Genomic DNA, 20,734 nt, shown 5'->3' with positions numbered 1-20,734 from the left:
AGAGGAGATTTGAGCTCAGGTCTATTTGCTCTGAAAGTTTATACTATTTCTATACTTACCTTCTAAATTTAGCTATATTATATTTAGCATTAATATATCATACTGTGTTTTGCAAATGATACTATGACTTCAGTGGACTCTGTAACATCTTATCAAGTTTGAAAAATAGATTGAATTATGGAAGCATAGTAACTGGAATACTATTTCTCAAACTTTAGTTGGGTAAGAATCATATGTAGAGTTCTAGACCTTGCCCCAAATGTGCTGAATCAAATTTCTAAGGGTGGGTCTCAGATATCACATCTTTAAAATCACCTGATGTGATTCTGATGCAGTTTCTCCCAGGACCATATTTTGAGGAACACTGTAAGGGATGGGGTTAGTTCAGGTATCCCTGGCATGAGCTCTCTGGTTGAAGTCTTATTGCACTTGCATTGTAAGTACCATATAGTTTATTACCTCTTAATTATTGTTTCATATCTGCTATCATTAATTTAAGTGAGAGCAAGCACGCAGCTGAGAGCCCGGAAGCAGTGTATCCTCTGCCTCCTGTTCTGCTGTCCATTATTTCCCACTCTCTGCACCCCTTTTTACTGATGAAGCACCCAGCAAGGCTACGTAGTCAGACTTGTTTTTAACAGAAAGTAAAGGTGTGATAGTTGTGTAAGGAGGGAGTACTGGCTTCAAATCCTACTTCTGCCTCTCTGAAATGTGTTTCCCTCATCTGCAAAACTGTGTTGACAGAATATACTTCACCATGTTGTGAGATAATGTGTTGCCTAGTATATTGTTAGTCTTTCAATAACTGATGGCTATCATCAATGCATAATACACGCTTACCTTTGGAGAGGAAGATCATAGAAGTATTATGCTGTATGTACACGAAGGGATATCATTTCTCAGAAATGTTCAGTAAGAGACTGGCAAGATTCAAGACAAGATTAAACTTGTAATTCTTCATGAATAATATCATTCCTTTTATTTTCACCCATCCTAAAGCTGATCTGAATCAGATAGTTATATTTGGTAAATATTTCACAACCATTTCTTATTTACTTATTGCTCATCCTGCAGACCAGGTCACTATGACCTACTATTTTCTTTTACGGGTTAATTATTCAGCTATGGAAGCATTAATTTGACAAAGATCTGGTAGTAACAAATGTGCACAATTAAACTTTTTAAAGCCACAAACTTATTCACTATTCTTCTGTTCCTTGTCAGCAGAACACCTTTGCAAAGAAAAAAAGTTATAACTACAGTATCAACTACCTAGGAATATTTAAATAACATAAAGATAATTGACTGATACAATTTTAACTCCCTACAGAATGCTATTCAGGAAAAAAGGTTTTACCCTTCACCATTTCTAGGCTGAGAATGATGAAAAGAGGCTCACTTGAATTGTCCATATTGAGCATTTTTATCGATGATTTCTAAGCCCAACTTTTCAAAGCAACAAGGCATCTCTGTTGATCTCTTGGAATAGTCTTATTATTTTAATGTATTATATATAATAATATTAAAAGATAGTATTGAATATTAGTGTGCCAGGCACTGTGAAAGCCTGTTACACTTATTAATTGAGTTTATCTTTACAACAGCTCCCTCAGGTATGTATTACTCATTCTCAAAGTTTATTAAGTTAGGACCCAGAAACTCAGAGAGAATAGCTAATTTGCCCAGAAGGATGGAGCTGGGACACTGTCTGATCCTGAGCTCAGACTTCCAACATTTTTCTATTCTTCCCTCAAGCCCTCAAAAGAATGGATTATTTATTTTTTGGAATAAATATATGCCAACTTTACTACAATCTCAGGAGAGAACCCAGCTAAGCCACTCCAGAATTCCTGATCTTCAGAAACTGAAATAATAAATGTTGCTATCATAAGTCACTAAGTTTTGAGGTAATTTGTTATGCTGTTGCATATTAGATAACTAATACATGAGAAAAAGAAAAAACGATCCCTATCTTGTTTAAGCCATTGTCATTGTATATTTTCTGTCACTTGCAACCAAATCTAAATCCTTTTTCCAGTTAAATCAATTTGTAGAATTAACCTAAAGAGACAGCTTTGAGGTGCTATTCCTAGGGTTCCCGGAAACTGAGAACTGGCAGAGACCAAAGAGAACATCTTGTCCAATCTCCTCATCTTACAGGTAAAAGTAATAGCTAACATTTAGTGTTTCCTATGCCAGGCTCTCTGCTAAATTCCATTCATTCTCAGGATACCCTGTGAGGTGGAAACTCACTATCCATTTACAGATGAAGAAACTGGATCCACACCCCTATCCATTTTGCTATATATTCTTTCACTACTGTTAAAGAACGGTTAAATTACAAGCATATGACAAAGTTTTGTTACAATCTTGCACACAAAGGAAAAGGCTTATAGCAGTCCAAAGAATCACTTTGGTAAAGACAAGTGAATCGAACTAATCACAGTTAAAATGGTTATACAAGAAAATGATGATTGATTTAAGAACATCATTTGACTTATCTGGGTGATTCGTGACTGATTTCCCCCAAGAGGTAAGCCTGGGAGAGTCCTTTTTACATGTGTTGTAGATTAATTAATATGTATTAATTATTTAGCACTCCTTATCACTCAGAAGTGTCCCAGACCAAATCTGCACAAATGAGGAAACTGAGGCCCCAGAATGGGCAAGTGATTTGCCCTGGGTCCCTTGAATAGGTAGTTAGTGGCAGAGGTGGGATTAGAACTCAGGTCAATGTTTTATTTATTAACCAGGCTGTTCCAAAAGAACAGTTATTAGCTAGTGAATAGGAATCAGACATATATGTGACATCCCTGTTTCTTTCTCCCTACATAGCTGTCAACATTTAAAAATTTTCTTGGAGTTGCCTTATGTAACTGAGCATAATTTTGTACCCTGTTTTGAGTTTTTTTAAAAAAATGTCAGAGGTAGGGAGGATGGAAACAGAATCGATACTTTCCTAAATACTTTTTTTCCCTCTCTGTAGACAGGGATTAAGCAATCACCTGCCAGATTTCATCATTACAATGAATGTAAGCCTGACACTTTACAGGAAGCTTATCATCCTTTCCATTCCAGAAACTTGTGATATCTTCCCTCACAACATGGTGCAAACAGCTGAGTCAAGTTGTCCATGACACTAGCCACCTTTCCCTCAGGCCATACACACTTTTCCCAGCAAGTCAACCCACAACAGAGCCTTTGATCGGAAGTCAAGTTGTTGGTGTTGATTTGGCAGTATATATTAAGAACAAGATAGTGACCTAGAGGTATGTTTAGGAAATGGAAGGCTCTTGTCTGCTTGGAATTTTTGTAAAGAAACATGGACTATTATATACATTATATCTTCATATATGTAATGAAACAAACTATGGTTTCAACATTATCTAAACCTACCTTCAAAAGGTGATCTAAGGGGCCGGGCGCGGTGGCTCACGCCTGTAATCCTAGCTCTCTGGGAGGCCGAGGCGGGCGGATTGTTTGAGCTCAGGAGTTCGAAACCAGCCTGAGCAAGAGCGAGAGCCCGTCTCTACTAAAAATAGAAAGAAATGAATTGGACAACTAAAAATATATAGAAAAAATTAGCCGGGCATGGTGGCACATGCCTGTAGTCCCAGCTACTCGGAAGGCTGAGGCAGTAGGATCGCTTGAGCCCAGGAGTTTGAGGTTGCTGTGAGTGAGGATGATGCCACGGCACTCTAGCCTGGGCAACACAGTGAGACTCTGCCTCAAAAAAAAAAAAAAAAAAAAGGTGATCTAAGGAATGGGACTACATATTTGGACACTTATGTAGTTTGTGGTGTTGCTCACATTCTCCTGGGAGAAGGAATTAGAAATCTGGGTAAATAGGTGCCCAATCACACACACAGTACCCAGTTTAGGAATGAATTCCTGCTTAAGGGGTCAAAATGAGAACCCTTTACAGGGAGGAACAATTGTTGAAAGAAAAACTTTATAATTTGTTTGGATTAATTTTTCTTAAAAAATATTTTTGCATATTACTGAATAACGGGAATTTTGGTTTGTAAAGGCCTTTCAAATTCTCATTTATGCAGCAAGAGGTATTTGATACCTACTCTTTGCTTACTGCTTGTTCTGGGAACATAGACAAAGGCAGATAAGCACATTATATGTAATGTCAGGTATTTAAAATTATTAAGAAATAAGATAAATTACTTTATTGGGTACTCTTATTTATGTCATTCTTCTGTTGTTGTTAAAAATATTTGGTAGTTAAAGCTGTAGTCGGAGGGACTGGAATTAACAAGGAAGAAACACTGACTGATTCAGGATGGGTTGGGTAATGCAAAACTTTCAATCTCCTTGAAAGCTATGAGAAGTTCAAGAAGAGTAGTGTGGATTTATTCAGCTTTATGTCCTGAATCCCTGCTGCATAGTAGGTGTCCAATTGTGCTGACTAAGTGAAAATAAAGTCCCTGGAGCTCCAAATGGATAATTCTTTTAATCTTTAACGCTGAGCTTAAGGGCTACTACTTCTACCAGAAAGCCCTCTCTGGCTATCTAGAAAGTAGATTAAGACAACATTGTGTATGTGTCAGTCTTAGCCCATTTTCTGTTTCTTGTAACAGAATACCTGAAATTGGATAATTTATAAAGAAAAAGAATTTATTTCTTACAGTTACGGAGGCTGGGAAAGACAAGGTTGAGGGGCCACATCTGGTGAGGGCCTTCTTGCTGGCAGGGACTCTGCAGTCTAACTCTGTTGCCCAGGCTAGAGTGCCGTGCTGTGAGGCTAGCTCACAGCAACCTCAAACTCCTGGGCTCAAGGGATCCTACTGCCTCAGCCTCGCGAGTAGCTGGGACTACAGGGATGCGCCACTATGCCCGGCTAATTTTTTTCAATATATTTTTAGTTGTCCAGCTAATTTCTTTCTATTTTTAGTAGAGATGGGGTCTTGCTCTCGAACTTCTGAGCTCAAACGATCCGCCCGCCTCAGCCTCCCAAAGTGCTAGGATTATAGGCGTGAGCCACCACACCCGGCCTGTCTTCCTGTTCTTATAAAGCTATGAGTCCTAATCTCATGATAACCCATTAATTCATGAATGGATTAATCCATTTATGAGGGGAGAGCCCTCATGACACAGTCACCTCTTAAAGGCCCCAATTCTTCTTAATACTGCCCCGTTGGGGATTAAGTTTCAGCATTAGTTTTGGAGGGGACAAACATTCAAATCATAGCAACCACTAAATCGTCTAAGCCTGCCACAGCAATTGTTGATTGGCTATATTGACCGACAACGAGTATCAACCCTGGTATTGATTTAGGACTATGATTCCAATTGTCTTGCAATTGAAACAGTCTTTCATTGCTTGTTTTTCACAACTAAGCTCCTACTGGGGAAAGTGCTGTGTCACATATTCAAATAAATAGAGTACATAAATAGAGTACAATGCCTTAAAATTGACCTTCCCTGACCAGAAACCCTTTCCAGGGTCTTCAAAACTAGGGTTGGAAAATACTATAGAAGAGGCCTAGTGTCATTGGATTTTTAGGTTGCCAAAGAATGATTTTATTTTTTTCCCCTTGCAGCATCAAGTTTTTCAGAGAGAATGAGAGTGGGAAAGAGAAAACACCCACTGTACCAGGCACCATATGATGTGGATTGTCACTGTTCTGGTCACATGCCTTATCCAGTCTCCTTTTGGTGGCCAATGGCTAGATATCTTAGAATTGTCTGCTGTCATGTACCTGAGGAAGTCATATAGTGAGGTGATTAAAATGACAACCTTGGCTTTAATAACAATTCCTATCTGCTGTAGTTGCAGTAACCTATGGTAATGATACTACACTGATCAATGACCTCTTTCTAGAGCTAAAGTTCAATATAAGTCAATCATTTATTCTGTATATATCAGGTGATTAATTGCTACATTACTCAGCATATGGAGCTAATGTTAACAGCTTCTTTTGAAGGGAAAAATGACCCACAGGGCTTATTTTTTTATCACTTCATTTCTTTCATTTTGTCATCTTACACAAATTCCTTGAGATGGCTAGGGTCCAAAGTGGCTGTTAATATTCTTTAACTGACTACACAGCTTCAAATCCGGGTTACAGTGAAACTGTTTGTGTGGATGGGCTTTTTTATTGCTAAACACCGTTTTAATGTACCTGGTTCTAGGGATATGCTAGTGAACAATACAGACAGAAACAGGTGAATGGGAAATACAACATGGTGTATTAATAGTTAAAATAAGGAAATTACAGAATGCCATGAACTTTCCTCATTCCTTCTTTATTCAACAAATATTTGTTTAGTACTAACTGTATGATGGACATTGTTCTAAGTGCTGAGGATAAAACAAAGTGCTTGTTCTCGTGGAGCTCATTTCTTTATATAACTGGTTCATCTAAGGTCTGATTCTACATTCCAAGATAGCTGGAATGAAAGATCAGAATAAAGTAAAGAAATACAGAGTAAATAAGAAAATGTCTGCTGGGAGTTATTAAAAAATGTAGAGGTAAAGCCCTAAGGAAAGAGCAGAGGAAAAAAGGAGAAACAGGGTAAGAAGGAGGGAAGAAGACAAGAGATTGCTCTACCAAGGACTTTACTATTCTGTCCCTTAAGCATTATTCCCACTTCTTTAGGACAGACAGTGTATAAGCCATGTATGTATCCCAACTAATGTCGCGCCTGGGAGGGTACTGTCAGACCTAGATTTATATGGACAGATTATTTACTTACTAATTTGTGGGACCCTAGGCCATTACCCAAAGGTCTTCAAGGCTTTCCTATAGCACTACCTCACAGAGTTGTTTCATTTCGTATTAATAGCTTAAAGACAGTACTTATTATTCTGTAAGTACTTGTGCCAGGTACTATTATAAGCACTTCAAATATATTAACTTGCTTAATCCTCGTAAAAATCCTATGAGGTAGGTATTATTACCCCCATTTTATTTATTTTGGAAAATAGTTAATCCTAGCACCCTCATTTTATATAAGAGGAAACGGAAGCACTAAGAAGTCATGTAGGCAGCTCATGGTTGTACAGCTAGTATCTGGCAAAATCTAATTTCATCTCCAGAGTCTGGATTTAACCATCGCTCACACTGCCTGTCAATAAATGGCACATAGTAAGATTAGAACTAAACGGGATGCATTCCACTGCAAAGTTTCTTCTCACCTCCTTCTATTCCATTATTTGTTCAATATTTATTGAGCTCCCGTGTTGTCATGGAACTGTGAGAGATACCAGAGATACAAGAGTGAACACAGCTTATCTGGTTCTTGCCCTCCTGGAGTTTATGGCCATTAAGCAAATAACATATCCTCCCCAGGTTCTCAGCCTTCCTGGTTTTCTCCCATTTCTCTATCTGTTCATCAGTCCTCCAGCCAACTAGTGCAGAATTGATTAGGGTGAGAGGAGAACAGGGTCTCCTGAGGGCCTGGGGCGCAGGTCAGGTGACATACAGGTAAGAGACAGACTGACCTTTTACCGGGTAGTGCCTTTAAGTCCTCTTCTTTCTCTCGGAGCCTCGCCTTAAAATGGAGGGATTTGCACCAAGATTCTTTCCCGCACTAACCTTCCTAGATTACTCACTCTTCCCCCGCCCCCCAAGGCCCATCTGGCCTCTCCGTCACCTGGCGTCCCTGCGTTTGAGGTGCATTTCCGCTCTTGAATTCCCAGATACTGTCTTTCCCTCCCCCGAGTCTCCCGAATTCCACGAGGCCTTTCCCTCGCATCTCTGCCCAGCCCCTCACACGCAGGCTCCGCGGCTGCCGTGGGCTGGCGCCTGGGACGCCTAGTATCCGGTCCCACCGCGCGCCATCGTTTTCCGTTTGGATTTCAAGTTCTTGGAGCTCCCCAGCCCCGGTTCACCCAACCTGCTGGGGCGGGGGTCAAGCCCCTGCCTTTGACTAGCGGGCGGGGTGGTCTGAGCTCGGCCCGGCGGCCGAAAGTCCGGCACCGGCGAACCGCAGGGAGGCAGAGGGCGGCGCAGTCACCCCAGTCAACAGGGCGTCATGGCCTGGGCGCCCAGACAGGGCTCACGGCCCTTACCGCGGCCATTGTGCTTGGTCACCTCGGCCTCAAGGCCTGGTGGGCAGAGCAGCAACCGGGAGAAGAGCTGAAAGCGTCACTAAAACGACATCTTCTCCCTTCACATATTGTGTTTTTATGTGGCAAGACAAACAAGGAAAAGGTTTGGTTTCTTTTTGCAGGACACGAACAGGACAAGGAATGGAAAGAGTAGAGGCGGGAGGTAAAAGGCGCGCGCCTCCGCGCGCGCCTGGTCACGTGCGCCGCGGGGACCGCATGGCGGTGGCTTGCGCGCACCCGCGTCTTGGCTGCCCGGGCGCGCGCGCCGACGGGGCGGGCGCATGCGCGTGGGGGCGCGCCGCCTCTGCCCCGCGGCGAGGGTGTCTATGGAGAGGCGGCGGCCGCGGCTGCTGAGGCGGAGGCTGAGGCAGTCGCGATGGCGCCTTTCCCTGAAGAAGTGGACGTCTTCACCGCCCCACACTGGCGGATGAAGCAGTTGGTGGGGCTCTACTGCGACAAGGTAACGGAGCGCAGGGCCTGCTGCTCTGGGCGGCGCAGGCGGCGAGCAGGAGCGGGCCGGGTCCCTAGGGCGGCCTGGCCCGTGCGGCGCCCGCAGCCCCCGGGGCCGCCGCAGCGCGAGGAGCCGCCTGCGCAGCTGTCAGCGCCGCGCCGCTCCCCCGCACCTCCCCTGCCGCTGCGGGCCCCTCGGGGAGTCCGCATCTCCGCTCGGACGCGCCCTCGGGGCGGGCGGCGCAGCCTCTTCCTGGCAGCTTCCTCCTGCCCCAGGGCCTGGCGCGCGGAGGAGGGGCGCTGCCCTAGCCACCGGCCGCCCTCGGGGCCAGCCCCCGCTGCAGCGCTGGCCTCCCGCTGCTTCCCCCTTAGGGAGAGGGGTCCCTTCCCTGCCCACGAAGCTTGGGGACCTTGGGTCGGCCACCTGCGATGGGGTTCCCATCCGCAGAGAGTAGGCCGTGTCTGCAGTTGTCCTCGCCCCTCGTCACTCCCTCCCCTCCGGCCTGCTTTGGGGCTCTCTGAGTCTCTGTGCAAACACCCATCCATCCTTCCTCTGAACCTCTAGCTGGCTTCCTGGCTGAAAGAGGAGCTTCTCCCAACTACCCCCTGCTCATTTTACCCCAGGTTTTTCACCGGTTTGATTTGGGAGGAAAACCAGGCTTAGGAACTAAAGAACCTTCACTCTTCATATACGGGTATCTTTTTCCTTGGAACTTTTATTTCCGCGAGCATTTACTGGATGTAGATTTTTTTGTAAGACGGCTATTCTCTGTTGGAATTCTTTACATGGGCGTGAATGAAAGGGCCTCGGGAAAAGTTGGTTTAATTGTGAGAACCATTTTGGACTCTTAATTAGCGCAGCTTAAGCTGAAAAAAACACGTTCGTGGCGATAGTTCAGGGCCTTTTGCTAATGACTTTAAAACAATATTAAAATTCCACATATTTGACAGTTTATGTTGGGGAAAGTCATGTGGATATGCTGCAAAATTAAGGCAGGCCTATTTCTTGTAGAAAGGAATCAAATAAAAAGCATTTAAGTGGCTGTTGTTTAAGCATAGAAATCAACTTTTATGAATTTGCAGAAATTACATAGCATTAAGCAGAACCATTGTGGACAGAAAAGAGGGCTTGCCTTATAGCCCAGCCAGGTGGGTAGAGGATGCTCACGATGTTCACTGCTAGGCCACACTCAAGACCAGCAATTTAAAGCAGTGAGGTTGAGTTTCAGATCTTAGCACACCTGCCCCACAACCGTCTTCTCCCTTCCACCATTTTGAAAATTTAAAATACCCTATTCAGATATAGCTTGAATGGGACTGTCTAGGACAGTGATTTGCAACCTTGGTTGCTTATTAGAATTAACCCCAAAACTGTTAAAAACCTGATGCCCAAATCAGTACAACTAGGATCTCTAAGTGGAACCCAGACATCAAGTATAAGTTAAAGGTCTCCAGGTGAGTGCAGTTTGCAGCCAAGGGTGAGAACCACTTACCTAGGAGAAGCTTAAGGAATAGTTAAGGCTTAAGCCATTAAGCAGAAGTATATAACTGTGAATTTTCCAGTTAACTCTATTGTAGTGTTTTTACCCCTCTGGCTTTTGTATTTAGCTCATTCTGACAATATCCTTTAGTTGCAGAAAAGAAGAAATGGGGGTGGGGGGGACGCGGTGCATTTTATTCTCTCAAAATCAGAAACGGAACATATTAGGGACTAGTGGAATCCAAGGTTTTCTCTCCAACTTTTACTGTGAAGAGGTAGTCTAGAGATCACCTGAAACTATGTTGGAAAATTTTGTGTATATTTTCCTAGGCGGTTTGTAGCCTTCATCAAATTTCCAAATGATTTTGACCCCAAAATAAAGAATCACAATTTTATTTGTGTAATAGGCTAACTAGCCTTATTTTAAAATTTTCAAGAAGTCGGTCACTATTTTTGTGCTTCTTTTGCTGGTGATTGAGAATGTTTGAACAAGTTCTGAAAATATAGTTGCTTTTTAGAAAACAACTGAGTCAAATAAAATTCGTTACAGTAGTCAAATGTCCTCTCTTGCATAACTAGTTTAATAAAGCATTTTCAGTTTAACATAGTGTAAGTCAAAAATTATCACTAATTTTGAATTAATTAGATATAGTTAATGAGATTGTACATATTCATCAAGAAGATTAAAAGTCAAATTTTCTGGCTGGGTGTGGTGGCTCATGCCTGTAATCCTAGCACTCTGGGAGGCCAAGGCAGAAGGATTGCTCAAGGTCAGGAGTTCAAGACCAGCCTGAGCAAGAGTAAGACCCTGTCTCTACTAAAAATAGAAAGAAATTAGCTGGACAACTAAAAATATAGAGAAAAAATTAGCCGGACATGGTGGTGCATGCCTGTAGTCCCAGCTACTTAGGAGGCTGAGGCAGAAGGATTGCTTGAGCCCAGGAGTTTGAGGTTGCTGTGAGCTAGGCTGACACTACGGCACTCTGGCCCGGGCAACAGAGCAAGACTCTGTCTCAAAAAAAAAAAAAAAGTCCAGTTTTCTGATCTGTGACTAAGGTGATTTAGAAAAAAAAAACTGCATAGTAATTTTACATCTGGATTTCTTCTTGATGCTAATAACCAATGAAAATATCTCGTAGGATGCCCTTTGGGAACCAGAGTGGAAAAATAAGTATTTTGTAATGGCTGAATAGTCTTAGAGGAATTAAAGGAAGAGTGCCTTGTTTATTTTTGTTCATTTGTCACCTCAAGTTTGCCATCACCATCCTTTGGTTGTATAGGCCGAGGATATCCAACCCAACTATTTCACTGTACTGTATTCCAAATTTTGGCTCTGAATGCCCAGTTACTAAAAAGAAGTCAGTTTTATTTCCAGTATTCAACTTTTCAAATGCAGTATATTTTAGGAGCATTTGTTTACTTAAATCAATCATTTATATGCTTAAATCATTTTACTTAGAATAATTTATTTGCTTAGACCATTTAAAAACTTTTTTAGGTATCAAAGTGAATTTTAGCATGAGAAAAGAGCACGATGAATTTTCAAAACCTGACAAATACCGTGTCTTAGGTTGTTTTAAATATTGTTGTATAATACGTAATTTAATACTTTGCTCATGGATTTCCTCTTATGTTTGTAAAAGGTTTTTTCACCTTTGTTATCCAAACAATCTTTTGAAGTAGGTAAAGGCAGGGGGAATTTGTGTTTTATAGTTGGGGATTTGTAGGCCTCGATTAGGTAGGCCAAGGTTATTTAAGCAGTTAGTGATAGATCCAGATGGAAATCCAAGTCAGTATTAGGACTCCTAGTTTTAAATTTTTTGTGTTTGAATCCATAGTAGTTTCTGATTTTTTAGGTGATAATCTGCTAAGAAATCTTTTTTGCTAATTCACTGGCCTTCCAAACTAGGATGATTTTAGTGAAAATTTGCGTTGAATGACATTCCTTTTCTATTTTACTTGAATTTCTCAGTCTTTCCTCCAGTCCTCAAAGCTTTACTCCATTAATTCTGTCAGCATGGAGCTTCTACTGTCTGCCGTGTAGTACCTTGTGTTTGCAATGTGAGTTGTGGTACCTGTTCTTAAGGAGTTTACAATCTAATGTGTAATAACATCTGTGCTAGGATGGAACTCTAAATAGGAAATAGAGCAAAGGAAGTTATATCTGGTCATCTCTACATTAAAGTGTCGGGAGTGGTCTCTTTGAATTGATTTCTGAGAACAAAGTAGGTGGTGTCTGTAAAGACACAGTGTGGAGATTCCCAGGTTTATATATCAACCGGTTATAAAACACTCCTGTGGTGGAGCTTTAAGGAGTGCCCAAGTTTTCCAGTTAAATGTCCTAAAAGTGTCATCTACTTTATCACTTTATAAAGAAAGGATATTTTATAATAAAAATCCTTAAAAGGAAAGAAGCTGAGAATATTCTGAATAGATTATTTTTTAAAAATCGCATGAAATGTAGCTTTATGATCAGTTTTCCTTGTTTTTCTCATTTCTCTGAATACCTATAAAAATTTATTAACTGGCATTGGGAAGATTGACTTGGTGTAGAAAGATTATTGCATTGAGAGCTGGGAGAGGAAGGAAAAGAGAATTTAATGAGTTCCTTACTACATGCATACATGATTTCTTTTAACCCTTGCAAGAGCCCTGTAAGACAAGTATTACCCTTCATTTAAGTTGAGGAAACAGGCCAGGCATGGTGGCGCACACCTGTATCCTAGCACTTTGGGAGGCCAAGGCGCTAGGATTGCTTGAGGTCAGGAGTTCAAGACCAGCCTAAGCAAGAGAGAGACCCTGTCTCTACAAAAAAATACAAAAATTAACTGGGCTTGGTGGTGTGTGCCTGTAGTCCCAGCTATTCAGGAGTCTGAGGCAGGAGGATCTCTTGAGCCCAGGAGTTTGAGGTTGCAGTGAGCTATGATGATGCCACAACACCCTAGCTGGGGCAACAGAGTTAGACCCTATCTCAAAAAAAAACAAAATAAATAAATAAAATTGAAGAAACAATCTTAGTGGTTAAATAACTTAGTCTGCTCATTCAACTAGTAATTAGTAAAGGCTGAATTTTACTTTAGGATTTTGCCCCCTCTGAAGCCCATGGATTTTGCATTACCTTACCAGTTTTGCTACTTATTGCTAGCTTTATGGTTTTATGGAAAACTGTTCACCTGTGGGCCATCGTTTTTTCCATCTGTAAAGTAAATTCGATGGGATAGTTACTAAGGTTTCTTCACTGCATGTAAATCTTGCTTGATTAAATGAAAATATTGTCTGGCTAGTAGAAAGTAAAAACATATCTGGAGTAATGATATTTGGGCTTGTTTTTGTTATGGTGTATTTTATATCTACTTTAGAACTATTTAAGTGACCTTACTTTTGAGAATCAGTTTGAAGCCAGGCTGTATTATTTTATGTTGTAGAGTGTCTGAGACAGAAAGCCTGTTATAAATCCTTTTAAACTGTGAAGATACCATGTTACTGTTTGTTACTATTTGTTGATTATGTGTAGCCCGTTCTGTATGGGTACCTGGTTGAATTTGTGAGCCACCAGAGTATACAACTTTAAAGGTCACCGGGAACATTTATATTGTACTATACACCAGTGTTTTCAAAATATGTTCTATGACCTATTAGTAGGTCATAAATCATTTTTGTGGGTCAGAAACAACATTAAAAAATTAAATGGAAAAGTAAATGTTAAGAGTGTATCATAGCTTAGAGAGGGAAATACTGTTTCCTGAAATTTGTTCGAAGTGTTTATGATGTGTTTGAATCTGGATTGCACTATATTGCATAGTGAAAGTCGTGGTTAACAATGTTTGAAAAACACTTCTCCAGAGCAACATTTCTCAACTGAAGCACTATTGACATTCTGGGCCAGATGACTGATTCTTTGTTGTGGGGGTCGTCCTGTGTATTGTAGGATGTTTAGCCACATCCCTGGCTTTTACCTTCTAGTTGACAGTAGTGGTGACAACCCAAACTGTCTCCAGGCCTTGCCCTTTATCTCCTAGGGGACAAAATTGCCCCCCTGGTGAGAGCTGTTGCTTTAGAGCAAGTGTTCTTTCTGACAGTTTACTCTCTTGGATCTGAAAAGTTACCTTTATTTATGGGACTAACATTGTATCTGTGGAAAGAGCATAGATTAATTAGAGTCATTGAGGCTTGGTCTGTGTTTCATTGTCTGCTAGGTATATGATTTGGGGTAAGTTATTTTTCTGAGCCTCAGTTTTTGTTTTTTTTTTTTTGAGACAGAGTCTCACTCTGTTGCCCGGGCTAGAGTGAGTGCCATGGCGTCAGCCTAGCTCACAGCAACCTCGAACTCCTGAGCTCAAACAATCCGCCCGCCTCAGCCTCCCAAAGAGCTAGGATTACAGGCGTGAGCCACCGCGCCCGGCTTGAGCCTCAATTTTTAAATCTATAAAATGGGAATTATTATATACCTGCTTCCTAGATTGTCTTAAGAATTAAAAACATCTGAAAACACCCAGTGTAGTGCCTAGCACATCATAGGCCTCAGTATGTTCCAGAAATTATTGGTGTCCACGTTTATTTTTTTCTCAAACAAGCCTATGTATTTGTATAACTTTGTAGAGGCAAACACAATTTTTAAAAACTACTCATATAAGTAGATCTTTTAAAAAGTTAAATTGTATGTTTCTGGTTATTCTTTTAACTACTAAATCTACTAACTTTAGGTACCAGGTTAAAAACATTTGCACTTTTCATGTGGAGACAAACTGACTTGGGTAGTATCTTTAGGGACATCTCTCCCTGCCCCCCCCCCGCCACCTTTTTTGCGTTGTTTTCACTTATCAAATCAACAAACATGTATTGAGGATTTAATACAGATGAAACTCATTTCTTCAGCCTGTTGTACAAACCATTTTTCTGTTCTCCACCAAGAGTATGACTTCATCTATTGGTCATTTTTTTCCAGCTTTATTGAGGTATCATTGACAAAAAAGGTATATATTCAGTGTGTACAATGTGATGGTTTGATAGACATGTACATTGTGTAATGATTACCAAAATCAAATTAATCAAAACATCCATTACCACAAGTAGTTATCCTTTGTGTGTGTCAGGGGGGCGGGGGATGAGGACACTGAAGATCTATTCTCACAGCAAATTTCAAGTAAACAATACAGTGTTATTAACTATATAGTCACTATGCTGTATGTTAGATGCTCAGAACTTTTTCATTTTATAACTGAAAGTTAGTGTTCTTTGATCAACAGCTCCTCATGTCCTCTAACCCCCAGCCCCTGGCAACTACTTTTCTACTCTCTGTTTCTATGAGTTCTACTTGTTTAGATTCCATGTATAAGTGAGATCATACATTATTTGTCTTTGTGTCTGACTTATTTCACTTAGTATAATGTCCTCCAGGTTCATCTGTGTTGTTGCAAATGTCAGGATTTTCTTCTTTTTTATGCCTGAATAATATTCCATTGTGTGTGTGTGTATCACATTTTCTTTATCCGTTTGTTAGTAGGTTGGTTCCATATTTTGGCTATTGTGAATAATACTGCAGTGTACATGGGAGTGCAGATATCTCTTGGAGATACTGATTTCATTTCCTTTGGACATATACCCAGAAGTAGGATTGCTGTGTCATATGGTAGTTCTAATTTTAATTTTTTGAGGAACCTCCATACTGATTTCTATAATGGCTGTACCAATTTCTCTAAGGAATTCTAATGATATTTTATTAATATTTTGGGCTGAATACAGGAAAACAACAGAAAAGCCTAAGTAAGACTTACAGATGCCTAGGTAGGGCTTATATTCTGTGTTCTTTAAATATGTTAACTTATAAATCATCACGAGAACCCTATGAAGTAGTTAATATTATTAGCCTTATTTTACAGATGAAGAAACTGAGGTACAGAGAAATGTAATGACTTGCTGGCAGAACAGATTCACATTTAGGCAGTTTGGCTTCAGAGTTAGTGCTTTTAATCACTATGCTGGATTGACTCTATAATGTAGAATCTCTTTTTGTAGCTAATTTGATTCTCATTTTGTAGCATGAAACTAGGCTTTAGCCTGTTGTTAAATCTAAAAGACTTTATAATAGTCTTATGAGAATATATACAAAATTTCCTGCATGTCTTGTAAGATGTTATTAATATTTTCCTTAAGTCAGGGCATTACAGTCCTCCCTGAGTATCCATGGGGAATTGGTTCCAGGACCCCCCATGGATACCAAAATTCACAGTTGCTGAAGTCCTTTATATAAAATAGTATTTGCATATAACCTATGCACATCCTCCCGTATACGTTAAATCATTACTACATTACCTTTAATATCTAATACAATGAAAATGCTTTGTAAATAGTTGTTGTACTTATTGCTTATTATTTTATATTGTTTTGAATTTTTAAAAATATTTTTAATCATTTTTTGTTCAAATCGTTAGATGCGGAACCCACGGATACAAAAGGTTGACTGTATTTACTTTTTTGCCATTAAAAAAAATTATAGCCATTATTAATGCTTTCTTTTGATTTGTGTCATATTTCTACTAAGATTATTTTTAAGGGTTTTTTTTCCCCCAATAAAATGACAAATGATAGATGACAGAGCATCAAAACAGAGACCAGGCACTAATGAATGTTGTTATCCTCTTTTGTGACATTTCTTTTGGTATTTAAAATCTACGGTATGGGTTTAACAGAATGTCCTGCCTGTTGTTTTTGGATGGCTCAAGAGCTAAGTGTTGTTTTTACATTTTTAAATAGTTGAAAAAAAAAATCAAAAGAATAATAATATTTAGTGATATGAAAATTATATGAAATTTGAACTTCAGTGTCTATAAATATAAAGTTTTATGGAAATACAGCTACACTTACTCAGTTACATATTGTCTATGACTACTTTTGTGCTACAACAGCTGAGTTAAATAGTTGCTACCGGCTGGGAGTAGGCTTACACTTGTAATAGTAGCACTTTGGAAGGCCAAGGAGGGAAGATCGCGTGAGGCCAGGAGTTCTAGACCAGCCTGGACAATATAGTGAGATCCTGTCTCTACTAAAAATAGAAATAAAAAAAATTTTCTGGGCATGGTGGTGCACATTTGTAGTCCCAGTTACTCAGGAGGCTGAAGATGGAGGGAGGATCTCTTGAAGTCAGGAGTTTGAAGCTGCAGTGAGCTGTGATTGATTGCACCACTGCACTCCTGCCTGGGTGACAAAGCGAGATCCTGTCTCTAAAGAAAAAAAATAGTTGCTACAGACCATATGCCCTGCAAAAGTTAAAATATTTAGTGTCCGGCCCTTTACAGAAAAAATTGCCAACCCCTGTTCTAGATGATTTACTTATACATTGTGGTTAACTTTTCATTGTCTATTTCCTTTAACTAGAATATATACTATAAAGGCAGAGATCTTTGTTCACTGATGTATGTATCCCAAGTACCAAGAACAGTGCTTGGCTCAATAATAGCTGCTCAGTAGATATTTGAATAAAGTAAAAAAAGTATGATTTTATAAAAATGAATGTTTAATTTTCAAAATGTGATAGTTAACATTAAGTACCAAGCAACCGTGTGAAGTACAGGTGTTTTATTATTCCTGTTTAACCCCAAGAAGAGACTAAGACATTGAGAGTGAAAAGTAACTTGCCTAGGGTTATGCAGTTAAATCATTGGTAGAACTGGGATCTGATCCTAGGGAATCTGGCTCTATAACTGGTTCTCTATAAATGACTCTTAATGCCTAATCTCTATTGCCTTTTATAGATGATACTTAGTTAACTGTTATATATAGTGGAATAACTTTGCTTTAGGAGTTTGTATGTTATCTGTTTTGATGCTCTGTCATCTGACTACAATTCTTGCTGAGAACAGGCAATAAGACAGTTTAGACTGTGCTCCATTTCAGGAATACTAGATCATACTTTAGAAAGCAAGTCTAGGAAGTATGGTGTTAGTACTTTTCCCCTTTCCTTTACCTATTTGTTGTATTTAGCCGAATCAGGTTTCCCCCTTTAAAATGAATTTTGAAATTGGAATTGATATAATAGAAGGTAAATTTAGTATAGTAGGTAATGGAGGGCTTGAATTTTGCTTTGAATTTTAACTTGAAGCAAGTTTCTTGATAATATGTACATTTTAAACATTAGAATTTAATTTTCCAGTAAGTGTAAAAAATTAAAGTTACATCAGAATAGTAGTTTTCTGTTGTTGAATACTAGAATTGAAGAAGATATAGTGTATGTTTCTTGATGTTTTTTTGTGTGTGTGTTTTCAAGTGCATTTACTTTCTCATGTTCTGCTGTACTGTTTCCACATTGCACTATTACAGTGCTTCCAGTTAAGAAAAGTAGATAATTTCTTATATAAGATGCTAAGTGTTTATCTCAGTTTTCTTTAAAAGAGAATAACTCCCCTAGAGTTATCTAATAATGTTCTAATAGCTCAGTGTTTTATAATTATTTCCTGAACAGATTACTGTCATCTTGGTAGTAAAGGGGAGGGGACCTGATTTAATCCTTTTCATTTAAAGAAACTATGTGATCTGTGTATGCATCATTTTTGTATATCAGCAGGCCCTTCAGAATGCAAACCACCATCTTCCTGGCCTAGTGGACTTTTTAATGATAACAGTATAACTTGTTAATTTATGAATTACCTTTACTTGTACTTTAATGTAACCAAGTTTTAGGGAAGTATCTTGCTATGTGCAAAAGTAAACAGGGATGCATTTGAATATTTCTTACTGGTACATATTTACATGTATTGATTATGCCTTTCTTTTTAAATTTTTATTCAGCTGTCTAAAACCAATTTTTCCAACAACAACGATTTCCGTGCTCTTCTGCAGTCTTTGTATGCTACTTTCAAGGAGTTCAAAATGCATGAGCAGATTGAAAATGAATACATTATCGGTTTGCTTCAACAACGCAGCCAGACCATTTATAATGTACATTCTGACAATAAACTCTCTGAGATGCTTAGCCTCTTTGAAAAGGGACTGAAGAATGTTAAGGTGAGTTGCAAACATGGGTTATTTAAACTATCACAATTTGCGCCATCTTCTGGTATGTCATTGGTAAAACATGTTAGCATTGTATAGTAAATGACTTTATGTTAAAGAAAAAAATTATTTTGTTACTTGTTAAAGACAGCAAGGAAGACTTTACTCAAGAGGGAAGCATGCAGTGGGGGCTTACAGTAGGGGAGAGATATTGGGCTTGACTCTGAATACAACAAGGACAAGTAGTATTTCTTTTCGGCCTCAGGCAGTTGCTTCTGAGGGTCCCTAAGTCTCTTGTAAGCCCCAATGGGGGTAGGGGGCCCAAAGTTCAAGTGACTGTAGGGCATTTAGGGCCTTTAGGAGAAAGGAAAAAGTCTATCTGGGGTGGACAGAGGAATGGAGAGCTAGAGGTTTAAAAAGGGACATATTAAAGGATTCAAGGGAGCTGAAGGGAAGTTTGCGGGTGGAAAAAAGGAAGGAGAAGCAGAAGCAATGGGAAGGGTGAAGACTTAGTTTTCCAAAGAAGCCAGTGAAGTTCCAAGTTATCCTTAGTAAAGTAATACAGCATGAAAGGAAGTAGAGTTAGCTCCATAGTGGTGAAGCATATTGTTGCAGGGATTCAAGAACAGAGTTTGAGTTTACTGAGAAGTTCCCGTGGGAGAAGGAGGACCAGATGGAGTAGAGAGGCCTTACAAAAAGATGGGAAAAAATTTCCAGGCCAGGAGTGAGCCCTCACTTGAAACAAAGAGCTAGGAAAAAAAATCTTTCTAGACCAGGACCAGGTCTTAGAGTCTGGGAATAAACCCTCACTCTAAAGAGTCAAGGAGAAAGACTTCCAGCCCAGTAGGTACCTTTCAAACAAAGAAGCCTGGACATCTAAGTCAGCTTCAGAGAGTAGACTTAGAACTTTAAGTGTCAGTATCTGTTCTTACTGTGCTTCAGTGAACTGTCAGCTGGAGCACTAGATCCCCAATTAGCCAGGAATGAAGACAAAGGTGTACGCTTGGAATACTTGCTGAAAGGTCTGGCAATCCCACGATGAATCTGATACTATCTGAGTCACAGGCACCGTAACGTAAAGAAAAAATTAATTCATGACACTAGTTAAATATATGGTAAGGAAGACTTTATTCAAGAGAGACTGCAGCAGTGGGGATTTTGCAGTAGGGGAGAGAGATTGGGCTCATCATTGAATACAGTAAGGACAAATAGGGGTTTTATAGCCATGGAGCAGGGTGGGAATCAGTAGGTGAAAAATTACTGAGAGAAAACATCAAGGCCAGGGGGATTCCTGATAGGCTGACTCTATAAAATTTCTTGCTGAAAATCAGTCAGGTGATAAGATATTGAGGGTGGGGGATAAGGAATTGGATCAGATATTGAGGGTGGTCAGATGCCAAGGGTGGGGAATTTTTGCTAAACTAACTCAGCAGGATTCTTGCTAAAACTGGACTTAGTGTGCCAAGGACCGAGTCTAAGGTTAGACCTAGTTGAGAAGAGGAGGACTCAAGAGAAGCCTGACTCAGGTTTGGAGGTTTGGTAAGAGTCTTTGTCAGTTACCTCTTTATTACCGTTTAATAAAATTTTATAATGAATGCTCTTCACCAAAGCTTAAAGTTGTTTTTGTAAATTGAAATTTTAATTACCGTAAAATTGTTACATTTTGTTAACATTTGCTGAACTCTTAAAGGAGATCTATCAGTGTAGTTAATGGTAACCAAAGGTAAAATTATTACTATGAATGAATAAAC

General features: G+C 39.7%; 1 protein-coding gene across 1 annotated transcript in view; it reads left to right on the top strand.

Annotated features, from left to right (window-relative positions):
• Window positions 1–8,344: 8,344 nt before the first annotated feature.
• The window catches only part of FBXL5 (F-box and leucine-rich repeat protein 5), a 50,453-nt gene continuing 38,063 nt past the window's right edge, over window positions 8,345–20,734 (top strand). The window contains exons 1-2 of the mRNA XM_012638400.1: window positions 8,345–8,525; window positions 18,780–18,995. Coding sequence (XP_012493854.1) covers window positions 8,442–8,525; window positions 18,780–18,995 — 300 coding nt within the window. The 5' untranslated portion in view covers window positions 8,345–8,441. The remainder of the gene's footprint in view (window positions 8,526–18,779; window positions 18,996–20,734) is intronic.

Source organism: Propithecus coquereli, unplaced genomic scaffold, assembly GCF_000956105.1.
Source record: "Propithecus coquereli isolate 6110/MARCELLA unplaced genomic scaffold, Pcoq_1.0 Scaffold13, whole genome shotgun sequence".
Lineage (NCBI taxonomy): Eukaryota > Metazoa > Chordata > Mammalia > Primates > Indriidae > Propithecus > Propithecus coquereli.
The sequence above is the reverse complement of the archived record's forward strand: the minus strand, read 5'-3'. Positions and strand labels throughout refer to the sequence as shown.